This window comes from Cnephaeus nilssonii, assembly GCF_951640355.1.
Source record: "Cnephaeus nilssonii genome assembly, chromosome: 20".
Taxonomy (NCBI): domain Eukaryota; kingdom Metazoa; phylum Chordata; class Mammalia; order Chiroptera; family Vespertilionidae; genus Cnephaeus; species Cnephaeus nilssonii.
Genome location: NC_137091.1, coordinates 39,551,130 through 39,569,136, shown reverse-complemented (window position 1 = coordinate 39,569,136; position 18,007 = coordinate 39,551,130). Strand labels below are relative to the sequence as shown.

The 18,007-nt window shown below is 49.9% G+C and overlaps 1 protein-coding gene across 1 annotated transcript; it reads left to right on the top strand.

The window, feature by feature from the left end:
- Positions 1–10,082: 10,082 nt before the first annotated feature.
- Positions 10,083–16,643, top strand: LOC307092522 (cell adhesion molecule CEACAM1-like; the record flags this gene model as incomplete). The annotated part of the gene is made up of 6 exons (XM_079759795.1): positions 10,083–10,155; positions 11,028–11,387; positions 12,844–12,933; positions 13,602–13,856; positions 15,226–15,504; positions 16,468–16,643. Exons 1-6 carry the CDS (start codon positions 10,092–10,094, stop codon positions 16,641–16,643), a joined length of 1,224 nt encoding a protein of 407 aa, XP_079615921.1. The 5' UTR covers positions 10,083–10,091.
- Between the last annotated feature and the right edge of the window lie 1,364 nt (positions 16,644–18,007).

Genomic DNA, 18,007 nt, shown 5'->3' with positions numbered 1-18,007 from the left:
TTTCTTTGACAGGAATTACTCAACCCAAACACAGAGGTGTACTGCCGGGTCATCCCCAGAGCAGACGTGGCTTCTTAGTTCCTCCAGGACCTGAGACCCCAGACCCTGTGGATGTGGCCTGCGCCAGAGAACCAGCTCTGAGCATCATGCTAAGTGAAATAAGCCAATGGGAGAAAGATAAATATCACATGATCTCACTCATTTGTGGAATATAATAAACAACATAAACTGATGAACAAAATAGAGCCAGAGGGGGGAAAATATTTTAGAATATAATAGTAGTAATCCTGTTATTGGCAGATTTTTAATATTTCCTACAATGTTTGTGATATCATACTATGTTATACAGTTTTGATAATATTATTATACTTAAAATCTTATTTTCTTGAAAAATTAATGTTTATTGCATGTAATAATATATTAAGATTGTTTTTCTTGAATAATTTATATTTATTGCATTTAACATTATTTTATTTAAAATAGTTTCCCTTGAGATAAAAATAAAATAAAATAAAATGCTGTAAGAGATTGCTGAGAAGAAGAAACAGAGAGAGAAACCTAGCCATACAGAATTAAAATGGCTATAAATAAGTACCTGTCAATAATAACCCTAATGTAAATGGATCAAATACTCCAATCAAAAGGCATAGGATACCTGAATGGATACAAAAATATGACCCAACTATATGCTGTCTACAAGAGACCCATCTCAAAACAAAAACACACACAGGATGAAAGTGAAGGGATGGAAAAATCTTTTCCATGCAAATGGAAAAGAAAAAAGCTGGAGGAACAGTACTCATATCTGACAAAATAGACTTCAAAATGAAGGCCATCACAAGAGACAACAAAGGTCGCTACATAAAACTAAAGAGATCGATCCAACAAGAGTATATAACTCTGTTGAGCATATATGTACCCAATATAGGTGCACCTAAATATATAACAAAACTTCTAGAGGACTTTAACGGAGACATCAACAACAATACAGTCATAATAGGGGACTTTAACTCCCCTCTGACTTAACTGGACAGATTTCCAGACAAAAACTTAACAAGGAAACAGAGACTCTAAAGGACTCACAGGATAAGATGCATTTAACAGACATTTATAGAACATTTTACCCCAACGAAGCAGAATATACATTCTTCTCAAGTGCCCATGGATCATTCACAAAGATAGACCACATGTTAGGACACAAAACAAGTCTCTATAAGTTCAAGAAGATTGAAATAAGATCAAGCATCTTCTCAGATCACAGTAGAATGAAATTAGAAATCAATTACAGTAAAATCACCCCAAAACATTCAAACAACTGGAATTAAATAGCATGTTATTAAACACTGAATGGGTTACCAACAAGATCAAGGAAGAAATCAAAAACTTCCTGGAAACAAATGAAAATGAACACACAACAACCCAAAATCTTTGGGACAGAGCAAAAACAGTCCTGAGTGGGAAGTTCATAGCACTACAGGCATACCTCAAAAAATAAATAAATAAATAAATAAATAAATAAATAAATAAATAAATAATTTTTTAAAAAAAGAAAACAAGAAAAATCAGCAATAGACTATTTAACCCTGCAACTTAAAGAACTAGAAAGAGAACAATAAGAAAAACCCAGAGTAAGAAGAAGGAAGGAAATAATAAACAGTAGAGCAGAAATAAATACCATACAGACTAAAAATCAATACAAAAAGTCAATGAAACGAAGAGCTGGTTCTATGAAAGGATAAACAAAATTGATAAACCATTAGCCATACTCATCAAGAAACAAAGAGAGAGGACCCAAATATGAGTTACAAGTAACTTCTTATCTATCTCCAAGAAAATATTCATGAACTCTCTGTTAAATCCCCAAGGCACACACTACCAGCATCTAAATTAGCAGGTAATTCCATCATTTCCTTGGTGTTCCCACCACCCCCTACCCTCCAGCACCTTCCCCTACATGTCCACTTGGAGACTCACAGGGTGCTAACAATTGTCCCTGCATCTCTCCTTTGTTCAGTTGCTGCCACGTCCTGGCAGGTGATGGTGATCAGGACATGGAGCCTAAAAGCCTGGTCTCACAGCTGACCAGGAAGATAGGACTGGGCCTCCAGACTGGTGGGTCAGGGACAGCAATGACCATTCTGCAACCCTGTTGGGACTGGGCAGTTGGGCAGACAGTGCTGCCCGAGTGTGAAGGGGACAGAGTTGATGTAGGACTGAGTGGGGAAGGACTGAGGCCTCAGCTGGGAGCACTGAAGGAGACGTAATGGAATGTTCGCAGGGAAAATACTGGATTCTGCAGAGGAAACGCTCTGGCGCACTGACTCAGCTGCAGGCGCTAAGCAGGCTGTGTGCCTCCTGCTGGCCCTCATCTCACAGCTCCCACCTCCTCACGTCCACCTGCCCTCTCTCACCTGTGCTCCTTCATGGTCCACTCTACATGAAGGGGCTCTGGGTCCGTGTCCTGCACTGCAAGGAAGGGGAGGGGAGGTTGAGTTCCCCACAGTCAGCCCAGCAGTGGTGTCCTGAGGAGGGTGGGGAGGGTCAGGTAGGACCTCAGCCTCCCACTTCCTGGGTCCTGATCTGAAGTTGATGGCAAAGCCCGACACCACCTACTCCCTCAGGTCCTGAGAGAACCTCCCTCGCCCACCCTGAGCAGACCTCCACCTTGACTGCCATCATCATCAACCAATAGCATTTGGATACTTTCTTTTTAATGGCAGTCAGATGCTTTCCAGCTCTAGGGGAAAATGTGACTCTCTAAGGCCAATAACACATCTCTTCTCATTCTTCAATAGGAAGGTTCTTGAAATACCCAGGAGGACCCGCCACGCACTGAGGAAGGCCCAGTCTGAAATATTTCACAGCAGCCCAGCCAAGGCCCATGTGCACAAATGCTAAGTGGCAGGGCCTTCAGAGCCACAGGCTCACGACCATTGTCCCCTGTGACCACCCCTCGTGCAGGAACATCTGGGCCCTGGGTGTCTATCCTATATTACCCACTGTCCCTGAACCATCTCCCTCTACAATGACTTAGGCCCTGGGGATGGTTCCAGGTCCCCAGTCCATGCTGCCACACCCCAATGTGAGGTGCTCCCCTGGGGATCCTGATGTCTGAAGCAGGAGCTACACCCTGAACAAATCTAAAGAGTATTTGAAGGGTGGGGCTGTTGAGTAAAAACACTTGCATTTATTTGTCTCAGGTGATGGAAAAGGTCCCCAGGAGCTCAAGGAGGAGTGTGGGTGCCCTCTAGTGGCTTGTTCTTGCTAGAAGAGGAGAGAAGGGGGCAGGAGAATTGAGAGATTGGGGCTGACCTTGGACAGAGGGCACATTCAGGTTCAGAAGGAGGCATAGTTAGAGGTGATGACTGGTGGCTGCCTGAGGCTAACCAACTGAAGACTGGGTTGTGAAAGGGTGTGACCACAAATCAGAATGACACCAGTGGGTTGTACTGCAAAGTCGAGTGAGGAAAATTCTGTAGACACTGGGAAGAGAAAATACATCCTAACAAATCTATATGTCATGCCATTAGACAACCTACTCTGATGTTCTTACCATCTCAAGCATCTTAGCAGTAAATGCAGTCATTTCTATCATTATGAAGAAACATCTTATTAAGAAGAAAATTACATCATAGGAGTTTCTCTATATTTTCAGAATCATACACTGTGACATCATTACTTAAAAATGCATTTATGCCCCCAAAATGGACAGTGTCAGGTCTCCTTCCCAGCACCTGTGGGCTGACAACCCCGGTCCCCATCCCTGGGCCCCTCTCTGAACACAAGCCCTTTAATGTTCCCTCATTAAGGGATTGGGTGGGGGTCTTTGTAGTGTCCTTACCATCTGTCCCTCCACCTCTCAGAATCTGGTCAGAATCTGTTGTCCACTCTTGGGTGTGATACCTAAATTCCTACCTCTATTTCTATCATTCCTCCACCCCAACACGTGACAGGTATCTTCGGCAGGTAATTTTCAGGGAAAAGTTCTCAAAAACTGTTGCCCTGGCCCACCCTGAACAGACCTCCAACCTTCAGCACCATCATCATCAGCCAGAAGCTTTTGGACACTTTCTTTTCATTGGTGGTCAGATGCTTTCCAGGGAAAATGTGACTCTCTCTGTACAGGGATGAGTAACACACGGGCAGAGGGAAATGGCATTGGTGTTCACAGAAGGTGAGCTATGTGAACACCTAAAATCACAGGAGAGTCCACATTCTTGAAATAAAACATGGACCGTGGCTGGCTTTCACCATTTCCCATGAGCTAAACTACAAAAAGTGTTATCAGTGATGAACTAGAAAAGTAAAACCTGCATCACAATTACTGACAAATTGAAAATGGTTGTTTGCTTTCCTTTAAAGAATATTCCAGTACATGTTTTCATTTTACATTGATGAAAGGGTTCCCTTCTATCAAGAGGCTAGCTACATTTTTAAAACAATTTTTATTGTTGACAGTGTACAGATGTCCCCCACCGCGCCCTCCCCGCTTCTACCTAGCCCCCGCCCCACCCCAGGCCTTCGCCCCATTATTGCCTATGTCCATGGGCTATGCATATATGTTTTTTGGTTAATCTCTTCTGCTTACACCCACTCCCTCCACTCTGAGATATGGTCCATGTATCCATGCCTCTGCACCTTTTTTGTTTGTCAGTAGGAATTATTACCCTTTATCCCTTTAAATCTGAAAAGAAAAACTAGAGGAGGCTAGGGGATGCTCACCCAGATCCCAACACCTCCCACCAGCAGAAGGATGAGCTAACTCCTAACCTCCCCTGACCCTCAAGACAGAGGTGTGCACCCTGCATGCTGTCCCTGAGCCCTGATGTCCCTGCATCCACCTCCACTGATTGGTGGGTCTGGCCCGAGGCTGGATGAGTCCAGCCCCTCTTTATGGTCCAATCCGGGCCTTCGGGCCAGTCCACAGACAGCAGGAAGCTCTGGAAACCAAATCACTGCATGAAAGCACCCACATGGCTCTCAGCTCTCAGGGCAGCTCCTGGGTGCTCCTGGGTGCACCCTGAGATCACTTGCCACCTGCCATGATAGGACCTGCCAGTCCCCACAGGTGGTGGTTATTCAAACCTGGAGGCCCTTTCCCATGAGGCGGCCCTGATCCCAGCACCTGCACCTGCCTCTGATGTCTGGAGGGTTACTGAGGCCTATGGTTTGGTCACTTGCCACTTTGAGCACCCAGACCTTGTGCCACATCTGAGGCTGTGCTGAGCAAGGAGGGAATCAGGGGTCTGAGGATGAGGGAACATGCGGTGAGAGCGGGAGCAGAGCCAGGGCACTGACATCTAAGAGAACCCCTGATGACAGATGGGAAGGTCCAGGCCTTGTGCCAGGTAGAGACTCTGAACAGAAGCCTCATTCCAGCGACAATGTCGGTGAGGATGAGACAGAAGCCAGATCAATACCCAGCTCTGCCTGTCTGCACCCTCACATGGCTTCACAGGCACCTTTAAGTAAATGATGGAAACCACACAATTAAAGCCTGGCACCTGCCCTCTTATCCTACCACCTGTGACATCAGTGGTCAGAGCATGTTCCCTGGAGACCAGGGCCTGGTTGTCAGCATGGCAGGGGGCCAGCAAGCACCCTTGTTTGTCCCAAAAAGGGAGGGCAGGGCTCTCCTAACAGTGAGGGATCAGACCCCCATCCATTCCTCCAAAATCACAGCCCTCCCCACCTCTGCCTTGTGAGTGACATCTCATCTCCCCAGGTGGGTCTTGGTGACAGCCTGTGTCCTTCCTCTTCCCAGTGACACCTGACCTGGCACAAACTCTGGACTCTGGACCCAGGTGGAGTTACTACCACAGGAGGAAGGAGCCCACCTTTACCTCAAAGGAAGTCAGGGGCAAATCCCTGTGCCCAAAGGCCCTGATCTGTGGGCTCACCTGGCTGTGTCTCTGAAAACATCTCACCAGCCCATGATGTCGTGGGGATCTTCCCGAGCAGGATGGGTCAGGAGAACCCAGGATCTGGGGGGCTTCCACCTCAGAGTCTCCACGTGGAGGGTCCCCTGTTGGGTCTCCACGTGGAGCTGATCCAGATCCTGGGCCCCGTGGGGAGGCCGAGAGCAGATGACAGTCAGGGACACAGGTGACTTGGATGCAGTGCCCCAATGCTGTGATGGGGACCCACAGGGCATGCTGGGCATCAGAGCCCCAGGCAAGCACCCTCTCCTGGAAGCCCCACAGGAGCCCTCACCAGGCCCTTCCTTGAAACCTCAGGGACAGCGAGCTCCTCCTGGGTGGGTAGTTCTCCTGGCACTGGATCCAAGTCCTCCGGACAACCACCCCTCTCCCTGCGCTCACCCTGTCCTGGGATGAAGTTGGGCAGCCTGGGACCCACAGTGACTGGCCATTCAGGAGGTCAGAGGTCACCTCTGCCCAAGGCTCAGGGTAAGCTCCCTGGTCAGCATCCCTGACGCGGCCGCCAGTCATCTTATGCCCTCCAGGGGGCGACATTGGGACACATAGACAACAGGAAATTAACATAGGAACCTGGCTTTGATGAAGATGGGAAAGAAGCCTGATGTCCATATCACAGACCCTTCTGGGCCCCTCCCATGTGTCCACTTTGTCCCACAGGCTCCTAGGGGGCTAGGAGCTCCCCACTTCCTGCTGCATACCACCATGGGGAAGGCAGGGTGACCACAAGCAAGTTCCTCATGCAGAGGACAGAGGCTGCCCCAAGGGTCAGGGAGCACATGCACTGGCTTAGCCAACAGACCCGGAAGGGGAAAATTTCCCTAAAATCATGGCCCTCAAGAGCCAGGAGCTCACAACCACATGACCTCCCACCACAGTCCCCTCTTCCCAGGACATGTTGTACCCTCTCCCATCCCGCCCCTGCCCCCCCTCACTGAAGGTCCTACCTGGACTCTGTCCCTGGAAGCAGAAACCAGGCTGGTGACACCCAAAGACAGAGGTGGATCCCCTCACCAGTCATCACTCAGACAACCCTTTCTCACCCCCAGAGTCACCTCTGTGCCCTTCCTGCTGGGAGGAAATGCAACTTCCCAGCAGTTTGAGAACACAGGGAAGGTGTGGTGCCAGCTGGGTTTCTGTGTCACACAAATAAATAATCCCCTGGGGCTCTCTGTGTGGTGCTGACAGACCAATGGCCAGCACACAGCACAGGCCAAGGGTGGGGTTAAATGGGTAGGTTGTCCTCTTAGGGAGCAGGGATCCCCATCAGCCTTGCCATTGAAAGTGCTTTGCAGGCCAGGATGAGCAGCATCTCCTGACAGCTTGTTAGATGGAGACTGTCGGGTCCACCAAACACCATTTGAGTCACAATTTTAATAGGAACTGCAGACCCTCCCTGTGCACAGAGAGGGGGAGGGGCTTCCCCATCCCCACATCACAGGGTCTCATTCTGGCTGGGCATCCACCTTAGCTGGGCAGCTGCCAAAGCAGCATTTCTAAGGGGTCACCTGGGCATTGAAACCTTTAGAAAGTTCCATAGATGATACCATACACAAAGGGGTGGCATCCCTGTGATAAGAATTCCTGATGTCGCCCCAGGCGTCCGCTCTGAAGATAAGAGACAAATGGGGATGAGAGAAGGTGGTGGGAAGGCTACTGTGCACTCCACACAGAGCTGTGGGACACGCCCTGGATACGTGCACCCCAAGCTTCTGCTTGTCCAATTGTGAGCAGTGGAATGGCACCAGGTGTTAACCTAGGGAGTTAGGCCCTCAGTTCAGCAACCTCAGTACTTGAGTTCAGCTAAGAGAAGAATTCAGAGTCAAGAACTCAAATCATAAGAGAGTTTATTTAGAAAGTCATAGAGGTAAAAGTGAGCTGTAGAAGAAATGGGCTCAAAAAACTAGTTACAGCCCTAGCCGGTTTAGCTCAGTGGATAGAGCATCGGCCTGTGGACTGAAGAGTCACAGGTTCGATTCCGACCAAGGGCACATGCCTGGGTTGTGGGCTCGATCCCCAATAGGGGACATGCAGGAGGCAGCCGATCAATGATTCTCTCTCATCATTGATGTTTCTATCTCTCTATCCTTCTCCCTTCCTCTCTGAAATCAATAAAGATATATATTTTAAAAAAAAAACTAGTTACAGAAGCAAAAGAAGGACTCTTGAAGCTTAGGAGAAAGAGAACAAAGTTAAGTGCCTTGATAAAAGAAGGGGGTAGGTAGGGAAAGGGTTAGGGTGTGCTCCAGAGAGGAAAAGCCGCACTGTGTCCTACTTCTTTTTTTTTTGGTAGTGGGGGGGGGGGGAGGGGAGGGACTAGGGCCTTTCTTTCACTCTATTAGTACCTATAAAATAAAATAAAATTATGAAAATATTTCCTTTTTCCACTTAGAGAAACTACAATCTTTGCAAAAAATACACACTCATAATTGTTACAATACATATCTTTATATATACCTTGGACATTATAAAAGTATTTAAGAATCACACCCTATAAAAGTTGGGAGAAGAAACATTTTCTCCAACCTTGGTCATATATGTGACATTCAAGTCCTTAACTACATTGTTGAAATAAAATGTCTCTAGCTTCCAAGGCCAAAGAGATTTAATTTTCAAGGCCCCATAGGTTCTTTTATTTGTGCAAGGTCAAGAACCGGGAGAGGGTTCCCTGAGCGTTAATTTACCTTAGGTAGGTCAAGCAGTGGTTTACTTTCCATACTTTATCATGGAACTAATGGGGTCGGGGAGAATAGGCCATGGAAACCCATCTCAGGCAGGTCCCCTCCCTGCATTCCTATTTATGTAGTATGGCTCCTACAAGAGAATTTTTAACACTTGAGCTCTAAAATGCTGATTCTATACTAGTGATTATCTAAGATACTTGAGAAACGATCCTATATTGTGAATTAGGATAAAGTTATGAAAGTGTGACACCCCTAAATAGACTTCATTTAGGATTTGTCAGGAGGGGAGCATTTGGAACGATCAGTAAACCAAAAATTCCCTCTTGGAACTATTGGAGAAGATCCTTTCTTACTAAGGCATAAACCTCAGAGGGCAAGTTCCTTCTTACTTTGGAAGAAGGTCCTACTTCTTGAGGGTAGTTATCTGGAGGTCTCAGGGGAGGATCCCAATAAAATATTTATCAGCTTTCCAGGTGTGTCCTTTCAGGGTCGAAGGTCAATGCAGTAGATCCCGATATCAGCGATGTTTACACTCATCTGGTTTTGCTGCATTTCTGGGCCTGCAGCTGAAACACAACTGAGGCTTAGATGAATTTGATGCCAGTCGGAACCTCATTGTTCTGGGGGCTTAATTCTGAAGGGCTATTCTTTGGTCCCCTTGTTCATTTCCTCTCTAAGGGCATCTAACCCAAATGACTAAGAGTATGCCCGGGAGGAAAGGTCAGGGAGGGCAGGAACCACATGACCAGTGATATGAAAGGTCAGAGGGTCTAAATTGCAAAACCAGGATATGCTAGGCCCTCGAGCCACATGCAGCTCTTTGGCCCCTTGAGTTTTTAGCAAAGGCCAGCTTAGGAGTACCCTAATTAAGTTAATAACAATGTACCTACCTATATAGTTTAAGTTTAAAAAATTTGGCTCTCAAAAGAAATTTCCATCGTTGTACTGTTGATATTTGGCTCTGTTGACTAATGAGTTTGCCGACCACTGTGCTAGAGGATGAAAGGTTACCCAGGGGGCAAGGTCCCAGTCTAGTTTTGCAAGTTGCCAGGTACCTAAGGCTTTCCATTCTGGTGACCTTCCCTACTGGCCTATTGTCCTACTCTGCTCAGGCCTAACTGCCTACTACACAAACAAGTGTGTGTGTGTGTGTGTGTGTGTGTGTGTGTGTGTGTGTGTGTACATGGGGAAGAGTCACTGCGGAAGAAGGTAGAAGCCTCAGCAGTTACAAGGAATGAAAATGTAGAAGAAAGAAAAGGGGAGGCAGGAATAATGGGAGGGCAGGGAGGAACCTGGGTACAGACTCCACCCCTGGCCCATGTGACCAAGGAAGTGATCTTGGCCCAGGAGGAGGCTCAGTGCACAGGGAGGAGGAACAGCACATCCCACCACCAAGACAGCCGTGCTTGTGAGCATTTCTGGAATCCAAGTTCTTCCCACAGAGGGAGGGACAGAGCAGACAGCAGACACCATGGAGTCCCCCTCAGCCCCTGCCCACAGAGGACTTCTCCCCTGGCAGGGGCTCCTGCTGGCTGGTGAGAGGGACAACTACCTGGTGGTGGACGGGAGGAGGACAGGCACAGGCTAGCTGGGGACTCCTGGGGAGAACACGGCTCTCAGAGAACACTAGGAGTAGGGGCCTTCTGATTGGACTTGAGGGGATAAGACAGAGGAGCAGAGTAGGATGGGGGAGGGGACTCAGCAACAGGAAAATGATGTGGAAACGATGAGGGACAGGAAAACCTCAATGACTGCTCATTTCCCAAGTTACTCATCACTGAGAGTTGAAAGCTGAAAACTTCAGATAAAAACAATTTATGTGAGGACAGAGGAGATTTAACCAGGGGCACTAAACATTGTCCTTACCACCAAGCTCAGAAATGTGCTGTACATCCCAGGAGGTGCAGGACCCTGCAACACTCACTCATTCACCCACAGGTGCTCACAGCCTGCTGCAGGCACTGGGGGTGCAACAAGATCAGACAAGCCCCTGCCCCCATGAAACTCATGTTCTATGGGAGAAGGCAGACAAGGGAAGATCTACATGTGATGTCAGGTCCCCCCTAGTGCCATGCAGGGAACAGCCCAGGGACAGGTCAGAAAGTGAAGACAGAGGTCTTTAGAGGAGGTCATCAGGGAAGGGGTCTCCCAAGGACACCCCTGAGTGTCAGCAGGGGTCTGAGGGCAGACACCAGGGTAACAGTATTCAAAACAGAGGAAATAACAGGTTCAGAGGTGCTGAAGTACTGGTGGTCATGCTGTTGACCTTGACCACAGGAGACACACACACACATACATACTCTGACCAAGGCTGAGAGATGAAGAGACCTGCGCAGGACCCAGGGCCTCATCTCTCCCTCCCAATACAGAGTTCCAAATCTTGATCAATTTCTCTCTTCCCTCCTAGCCTCACTCCTAACCTTCTGGAGCCTGCCCACCACTGCCCAGCTCACTATTGAATCAGTGCCGCCCAATGCTGCCCAAGGGAAGGATGTGCTTCTCCGTGTCCACAACCTGCCTGGGAATCTTGGAAGCTTTAACTGGTACAAAGGGGAAATAGTGGACAGCAACCTTCAAATTCTATCATATGTAATAGACACTCAAGCAACTATCCTCGGGCCTGCATACAGTGGTAGAGAGACAATATACCCCAATGGATCCCTGCTGTTCCAGAAAGTCACCCTGAAGAACACAGGATACTACACCCTACAAGCCACAGACAAAGGTTTTCAGACCAAGCAAGTAACTGGACAGCTCCATGTATACCGTGAGTGATTGCTCTCTGACCTCTGGGTGTCGAGTGAGGTGAACTCTACTTCTCACACAAGAATGACAGCCCTGGACTCTGCCTTGATCCCCCTCTGCATCATCTCCCAGGTTGGGTTTGGGCATTTAGTGCAGGACACACACAGTGGAGACAAACTTCCTAAGGTCAGAGTTCCATTCCCAGATTCCAGCCCTGCAGACATTCTCCACAGAGAGAAGTCTGATGAGAGTGACTCAGCAGGAGACTCAGCAGAGTCTCAGTCCACCCCCTGGCCCCCTCCCCATGACCAAGACACTGAGAAAACCCTGCAGAGCTTGGTCACACCCTGGCCTGAGGGGACCCTGGAATCCTCATAGAGAAGCTCAGCCTGGGAACCCCTCCCAGACCCCTGCCCCGGGCTCCTGACTCCAGGGAACCTGGGGAGTCTGTGTCAGGTTGGGTTTGACCTCCTAGAAGGGCTGGGTGGGAGCAGTGGCTCTACTCCTGCTCACCAGCCAGGGCTCAGCCCCAAAAGCCACATCAGGACAGGGACAGAGCCTAGTCCTTCAGCTAAGGTGGTGGCAGGAGAGCACAGATAAACAAAATACCCCGTTCCATTATCTGACTCTTCTGAGGGACTTAGGAGACTCCTGAGGGAGGTCAGGTCTCCAGGAAGGAAGAGAGGAGAGAAGATGCTCCTGACAGCTCCTCGTCCCCCAGGGGTCAGCCCAGGAATTCTCTCTCATGGAGACAAATAATGGTAGTGGCCATTTAAGTCAGTGTCTCCTCTATACTGGGCTTAAAGTCAAGTATCCAGGGATGTTTTAAGGTCAATTCACAGACAACATGGTAATCCAGAGTCCATTTACCATTTGTTCTGTTTTTATTCGGGGGAAACGGAGGCACAGTGTGATACAGTCATTGCATCAGGCTCACACAGACACAGCAAGGTCCTGGCACAGCCACAGCCCACCCTCTCCTCCACCACGAGGGTCTTAGATGTCTGTGGACCCTGAGACCAGTCATTGGTTCAGTGCCTTTTCTTAGCAGTCCTCAGTTCAAGGTAGATTTTCTGGTCTGGTGATTAAGCAAGTGGAGAATTAATTTTCACTCTAGAATCAAATTACCTACAATAACATTCAGAGTCAGTGCTGGGAATGCCCAGGCCTTCCCCTCAGGTTACCACCAATCTACCCCTCCTTGCTCTGGACTTGAAACCAGTTATTTGTTTCCTGATGTGTTGGCGTCACTCCCACTAGCTATGAAGGAAAGGACTTTGCCTTCTCACTCTCCACCCTACAGCTGCTACCAGTTCAGGGACCAGCACTCACTTGCTGTCTCATGAAGGAAGAAAGGTATGATAGTGAACGATGACAGAATGAATGAATGAATGAATGATGCATAATGACTAGAAAGACTGGAACCTCAATGCAGAGTCCTAAGACATTTTGGCCACACCTGTTCCCTGTCCCTACAGGTTCTAAGAGCCATGTCCATCCCTCTGACCACCTGTCCCTGAAGCCCACTCAGGAGCCAAGTCCCTTGGTGACTGTGGGGCTGTTCCACTGTGAGAAGATTTCCCAGACTGCACTGCTCCTGCTCTGGGGCAGCTGTGGGCTCTTGGTCCCTGGGGTTGTTGAAGTCACTTGTAATCCCCGCTGCTCACCAAGGACATTCTGCCTCTATCTGCTCCTTCCATTTTCCTTATCTGTCTCCTCCTTCATGCCAGCCACTCTACCTTACTCTGCTCTGCTTCCTCCACCATGCAGTCTCCCCAGATTGTCCTGCTAACACCTGTGTCAAGGCCCACCCTCGTGGGCAATAGGAGAGGACACAGAAATCAGTGGGAGCAGCAGCCCAGGCTCCATCCTGAGCCAGTTTCCCAGGTCACCAGGAGAAAGAGCTTCTGCTGGACCCTATCACGGCTCCTTTTCCCCATGAGCCCAAGAAGAGGAACAGGCCACATGATAGGCACATCTGGGCAGGCTCGGCCTTGAGCCAAGACTGGGAGGAGATGGGATGCTCCTCTCTGGAGAGGCTCAGGGTTAACAAGCTTTCATGGGACAAACAGGTGAATGTCTCAGACTCAGGCTCAGTGAACACAGGGGCTATGGTTGGGGGTTTTAAAAACAAAGCTGTGACCCAGCTCAGAGGGAGAGTGTGGCCCTTACACAGACCAGGACCTCCCCCTTCCCTCTGATTACATCATGTGTGGCTGTGTTCTCTGTGCTCCAGATGGCCCGGACGCCCCCACCATTTCCCCCTCCAACTCTCATTATCTACGAGGGGCAAACCTCAGACTCTTCTGCCTCTCGGCTTCTAACCCGCCTGCACAGTATTCTTGGTTTATCAATGGAAGGCCACAGCAGCCCACACAAGAGCTCTTTATCCCCAACATCACTAGACATGACAGTGGATTCTATACCTGCCTCGCCCAGAACTCTGTCACTGGCCTCAAAGGGACCACGGTCAAGACTATCACAGTCTATGGTAAGTGCCTCTTGGACGATCGACACCAGGCTGTGGGGTGCAGGTCTGTCTGGTTCTCAGAACAGAGCCTGGAGGGTGTTGGCTCCCATCCTGTGGCCATGGACACAAGGAAATCACCAAGTCTTCCCCTGAGCCCTCCCACTACATCTCTGTAGACTCCCTTCCCTTGCTCTTCTGATCTCTCATGGCAGAGCTGGGGGTCTCTCAGCCCCAGAAAGAGTCAAGTGGTGGAGGGAGGGAGCTTCCCAGAGGGGAAAACAAAGGTCCTCAAGGTCAAGTTGCTGCTTCTGTCACTAACACTTTCCTTCTGTCACCTCTTGTCTGTTACCTGCTCCATGTGCTACAAGGAACATACAAGGCTTTGAGCAAGCTCACCTCTTTTCCCCAAATTAAAGGAGGACACCACCTCTGAGGAGGGGTGAGCAGGAAAGACCCCTGCACCCTGCTCTGCTTCAGGCTCACCTGGTGACTGGCTACTCTGTGCCCTCTGTGGTGGGACAAGGGTCTGTGGTGATGGGACATGCGTGGCCTACCCTCTGACTGGCGAAATCATGTCATCCATCGACACCATGGCCTCCCTCAGACCAGGCTGCATGGAAATGGGGAGAGAGTGAGCCTCTGAATTGTGTTCTGACTCTGAAGTAACCAGTTGTACAACAGTGTGCAACACAAGCCTATGTAACATGCCTACGGAGAGCAGTGAATGATGGTGCTAACTTGACAAGTAGGTAGATTCATGGGACAGAAGGAGCAGTGCCACAATGTGTGTAGTTTACGGAGAAAGCTAAGAGTACCAGCCTTTTGTTAAAACTGACTACTTCTCTCTAGGGACTTGCTTCTCCCTGATCTTCAATTCACAGGCCAGGAAGTGAACATCCTATTCAGATGGAGAAATCCTTTAGATTGAAACTTCTCCAGGTCCTAAGGTCATGACTGGGCCACTCTCATTCTCTAATAAATTATGTAACAAAAAGGAAATTCCTTCCCATCTCTGTGTGTAGCCACCGTACCAGAGATGCGTGTGAGTGTCTGGAAAGTTTCAGAAAGGTCTGGGAAAGAGTCACACAAAAGTCAATGGGTGGAAAATGCCACCTGGTGATGAAGATGCTGGACACACGTCTAAGGCTCCCAGTGCTAATACCTCAGATGTCCAACGACACAGGTCAGGGGTCACCCTGAGGTGATCTGGAGATAAGAGGGGAGTTATAGTCCTCCCCTTACAGACTGTCACCTGAACAAAGGTCCTCAGCCTGCAGAGGTCAGAGTCCTCCTCTGGTGACCTTTACAGAGCTCACTGTGGCCGGGGAGTGGCTGACATCTCTGAAGAAGGAGCCAACTCTCAGTCAGTCACCTCCTCTGTTCTCCACAGAGCCAGTGGGGAAGCCCACCCTCCGAGCCAGCAATGCCATAGTCACAGAGCATAAGGATGCCGTGGTCCTGACCTGCCTCACAAATGACACTGGGATCTCCAGCCGGTGGCTCTTCAAGAACCAGAATCTCCTGCTCACGGACAGGATGAAGCTGTCCCGGGACAACAGCACCCTCACTATCGACCCTGTCAGGAGGGAGGACGCTGGGGGTTATCAGTGTGAGGTCTTCAACCCTGTCAGTTCCGGCAAAAGTGACCCCTTCAGGCTGGATGTGCAATGTGAGTGACCTTCGACCTCTCCCACTTGCCTTTGTATATTTCACGGGCAGGGGATAAGATGGATGAAAGCCTTGAGTAGATGGGAGCCTCCTTCAGAGCCTATAGAGCACATGGGTCAGGACCCCAGGATTAGACTAATCTCGTCATTGTCTCGGTTCCATGAGTATTAGCTGTCTGACCACGGGGAAGGCTCTCACCCACCTGAGCCTCAGTTTCCTCATCTCTAAACTGGAATAAAACAGCTGGACCTAAACACCATTCTTAGGATATTTATTGTGAGGTGAATGAGTTAAAGCCCTCCGCCAGGGTCATGCTCAGTCAGGACTCAGACAGTGTATCAATTATTATTGGTATTTTTATGAACGCTGTTGTCAGTAGGCTGTAAAGTCAAGCAGAACTCAGTGAAAATGTCATTTATCACTCACCAGCTCTGTGACCTCCAACCATTTATTAAGCACCTCCCATCCCTGATTCTGTTTGTGCTCATGGGGGTGACACCCCCCATCCCTTGTGGGGGTGGAAGGATCAGATGACATGAAGGTAGAGTATTTCCCACCCTACTAGGACCATCAAAAACACTCAGCACATTCTTATTACTCATCAGCACTGAGTTGGCAGGTAAGGTGCCTGCTAAGACTGTCCATAGTGATGAAAAAGAAGAAACAGGGGTAAGAGACAGAATAAGTGAGGGAAAGAGGAGTTAAGAGGAAAATTACCAGGACATGGGAATGGTGGGTGTGAGAGTACGAGCAAAGTTTGAGCCAATGGAAGGTTTCAAATGTGCAAACCAGAGAATGATGCAACCGCAGGAAGTGGGGTGTCAGGAGGACGGACACTCCCAAACCACACTGACTAGGTGGCAATTCCCTCCTCCCTCATCAGGCCTCCCCCTGTAAAACCCCTCCTGGTTTCCCCTGAATGGACTTGGGCCTTCACCCCTCCCCCTTTCCCTTCTCCTTTCAGCAGAACAAACCTACACTGGCTACTCAGTGGGGACCATCGTTGGCAGCGTGATCGGGATCCTCGTCATGGTGGCTCTGGGGGCCTCCCTGGGCTATTTCCTGTACCTCAGGAGGACTAGGAGGTACCATGGCATTGCCTTCACCCTCACCCTAATCCTGGCCCCCGACCCAGGCTGACCCCCAGCAGAGCCCAGGCCAGGAGGACAAAGACCCCGTCCTCGGAGGGTTCTGGTCCAGCTCCTTGTGGCCTCCCAGCTTCCCCATGGATGTCCCTAACTCCCTCCATCCAGCTCCTCCCTCACCAGCTGCTGACCAGGGTGGTTTGCTCAACAGCTTCCTCACCTATCAATGAGGCATGATTAAGGAACTGTGCCCTCAGGACTGTCCTGGTTCTCTCCACACACCTACTGCGGTGCAGGCAGGTAGTAAGTGCTCAGTAAGGCACCTCCTGTTGTTTATCTAAGTCCACCCTCCCAGGTGAGGGGATGGGCTGCCTCAGGGTCTCAAAGTCATCCTGACCAAGGCCACATAGCTGAGGGTGGAAGTGCCTGGACAGGTTGGGGTGGTAACCACAACCCTGATGTGTAAGATGGGAAAAGAGCAGAGCCTGTGGTGTGGTTTTTCCTCTAGGTCAGATGGATAGAGGCAGGACAGGCCACTGTCACAGTGGAGCTCTGTAGGCCTGAGAGGCGGGTCTGGCCACAGCAGGGCACCACGCTCATACCAATGCTACATGAGGCTGGCATGGCTGCTCCTGCGACCTTGACCTTTCCACTAAGTCATACCCTAGGGGTGGATTCCTGTCCTGGGTCCTCAGTCGCCTCCCTGTTACTCCTCCCAGACCCCCATCTGCCTGTGGGTCCTTCCCCTGTGGGCCCAGCCGTGGATCCTTAAGGCCTTGCCTCAGTTCCCCTCTCCTGGGCCCGTCCCCCATAAACAGAGGAGAGAGGCCTCCACCCTCTGCTGGGAAAGGAGACCCTCCCTGCCCCCTGTTGTGACACCAAAGCTCCCCTGCACCCCTCACAAGTAAGTTTGACCTTTCCCAGGGCCAGTGACCCCCGTGGCCTCCAAGAGCACCCATCCCCAGCAGCCGCCCCTGGTGAGTGTCTGTTCAGCCTGGAGCCCCTGGGCCTGCCCCACAGTGTCCACCCTGCCCTTGTCCCTCAGGCTCTGACCCTTCCCTGGGCTTCAAGGGGGATTCTCATCACCACTCTGCACAGGGGACCCCTATTCGCCAATCACCCTGACCTGTAGGATGTGTCATGTGTCACCACCTCTCCCTCACTGGACCCTGAAATTGCACGAGGGTCTTGCCCTGGGAGATGACCTTTCACACCTGGCTCTTGGGAGTTAAAGAACCACCCCCTCATGGGAGAACAGGCTAAAGCTTCCCCCCCCCACCCTGGGTGCTAACACCTCCTGTCTCTGCTCCCAGGCCAGGGTCCCACTGGAACCTCTGCCTTCCCGGTAAGTCCATCCCCTCCTTGTTCCCTCACCCAGGGCCTCAGCGGCCCACCCTCAGGGCAGGGGCACCATCCAAC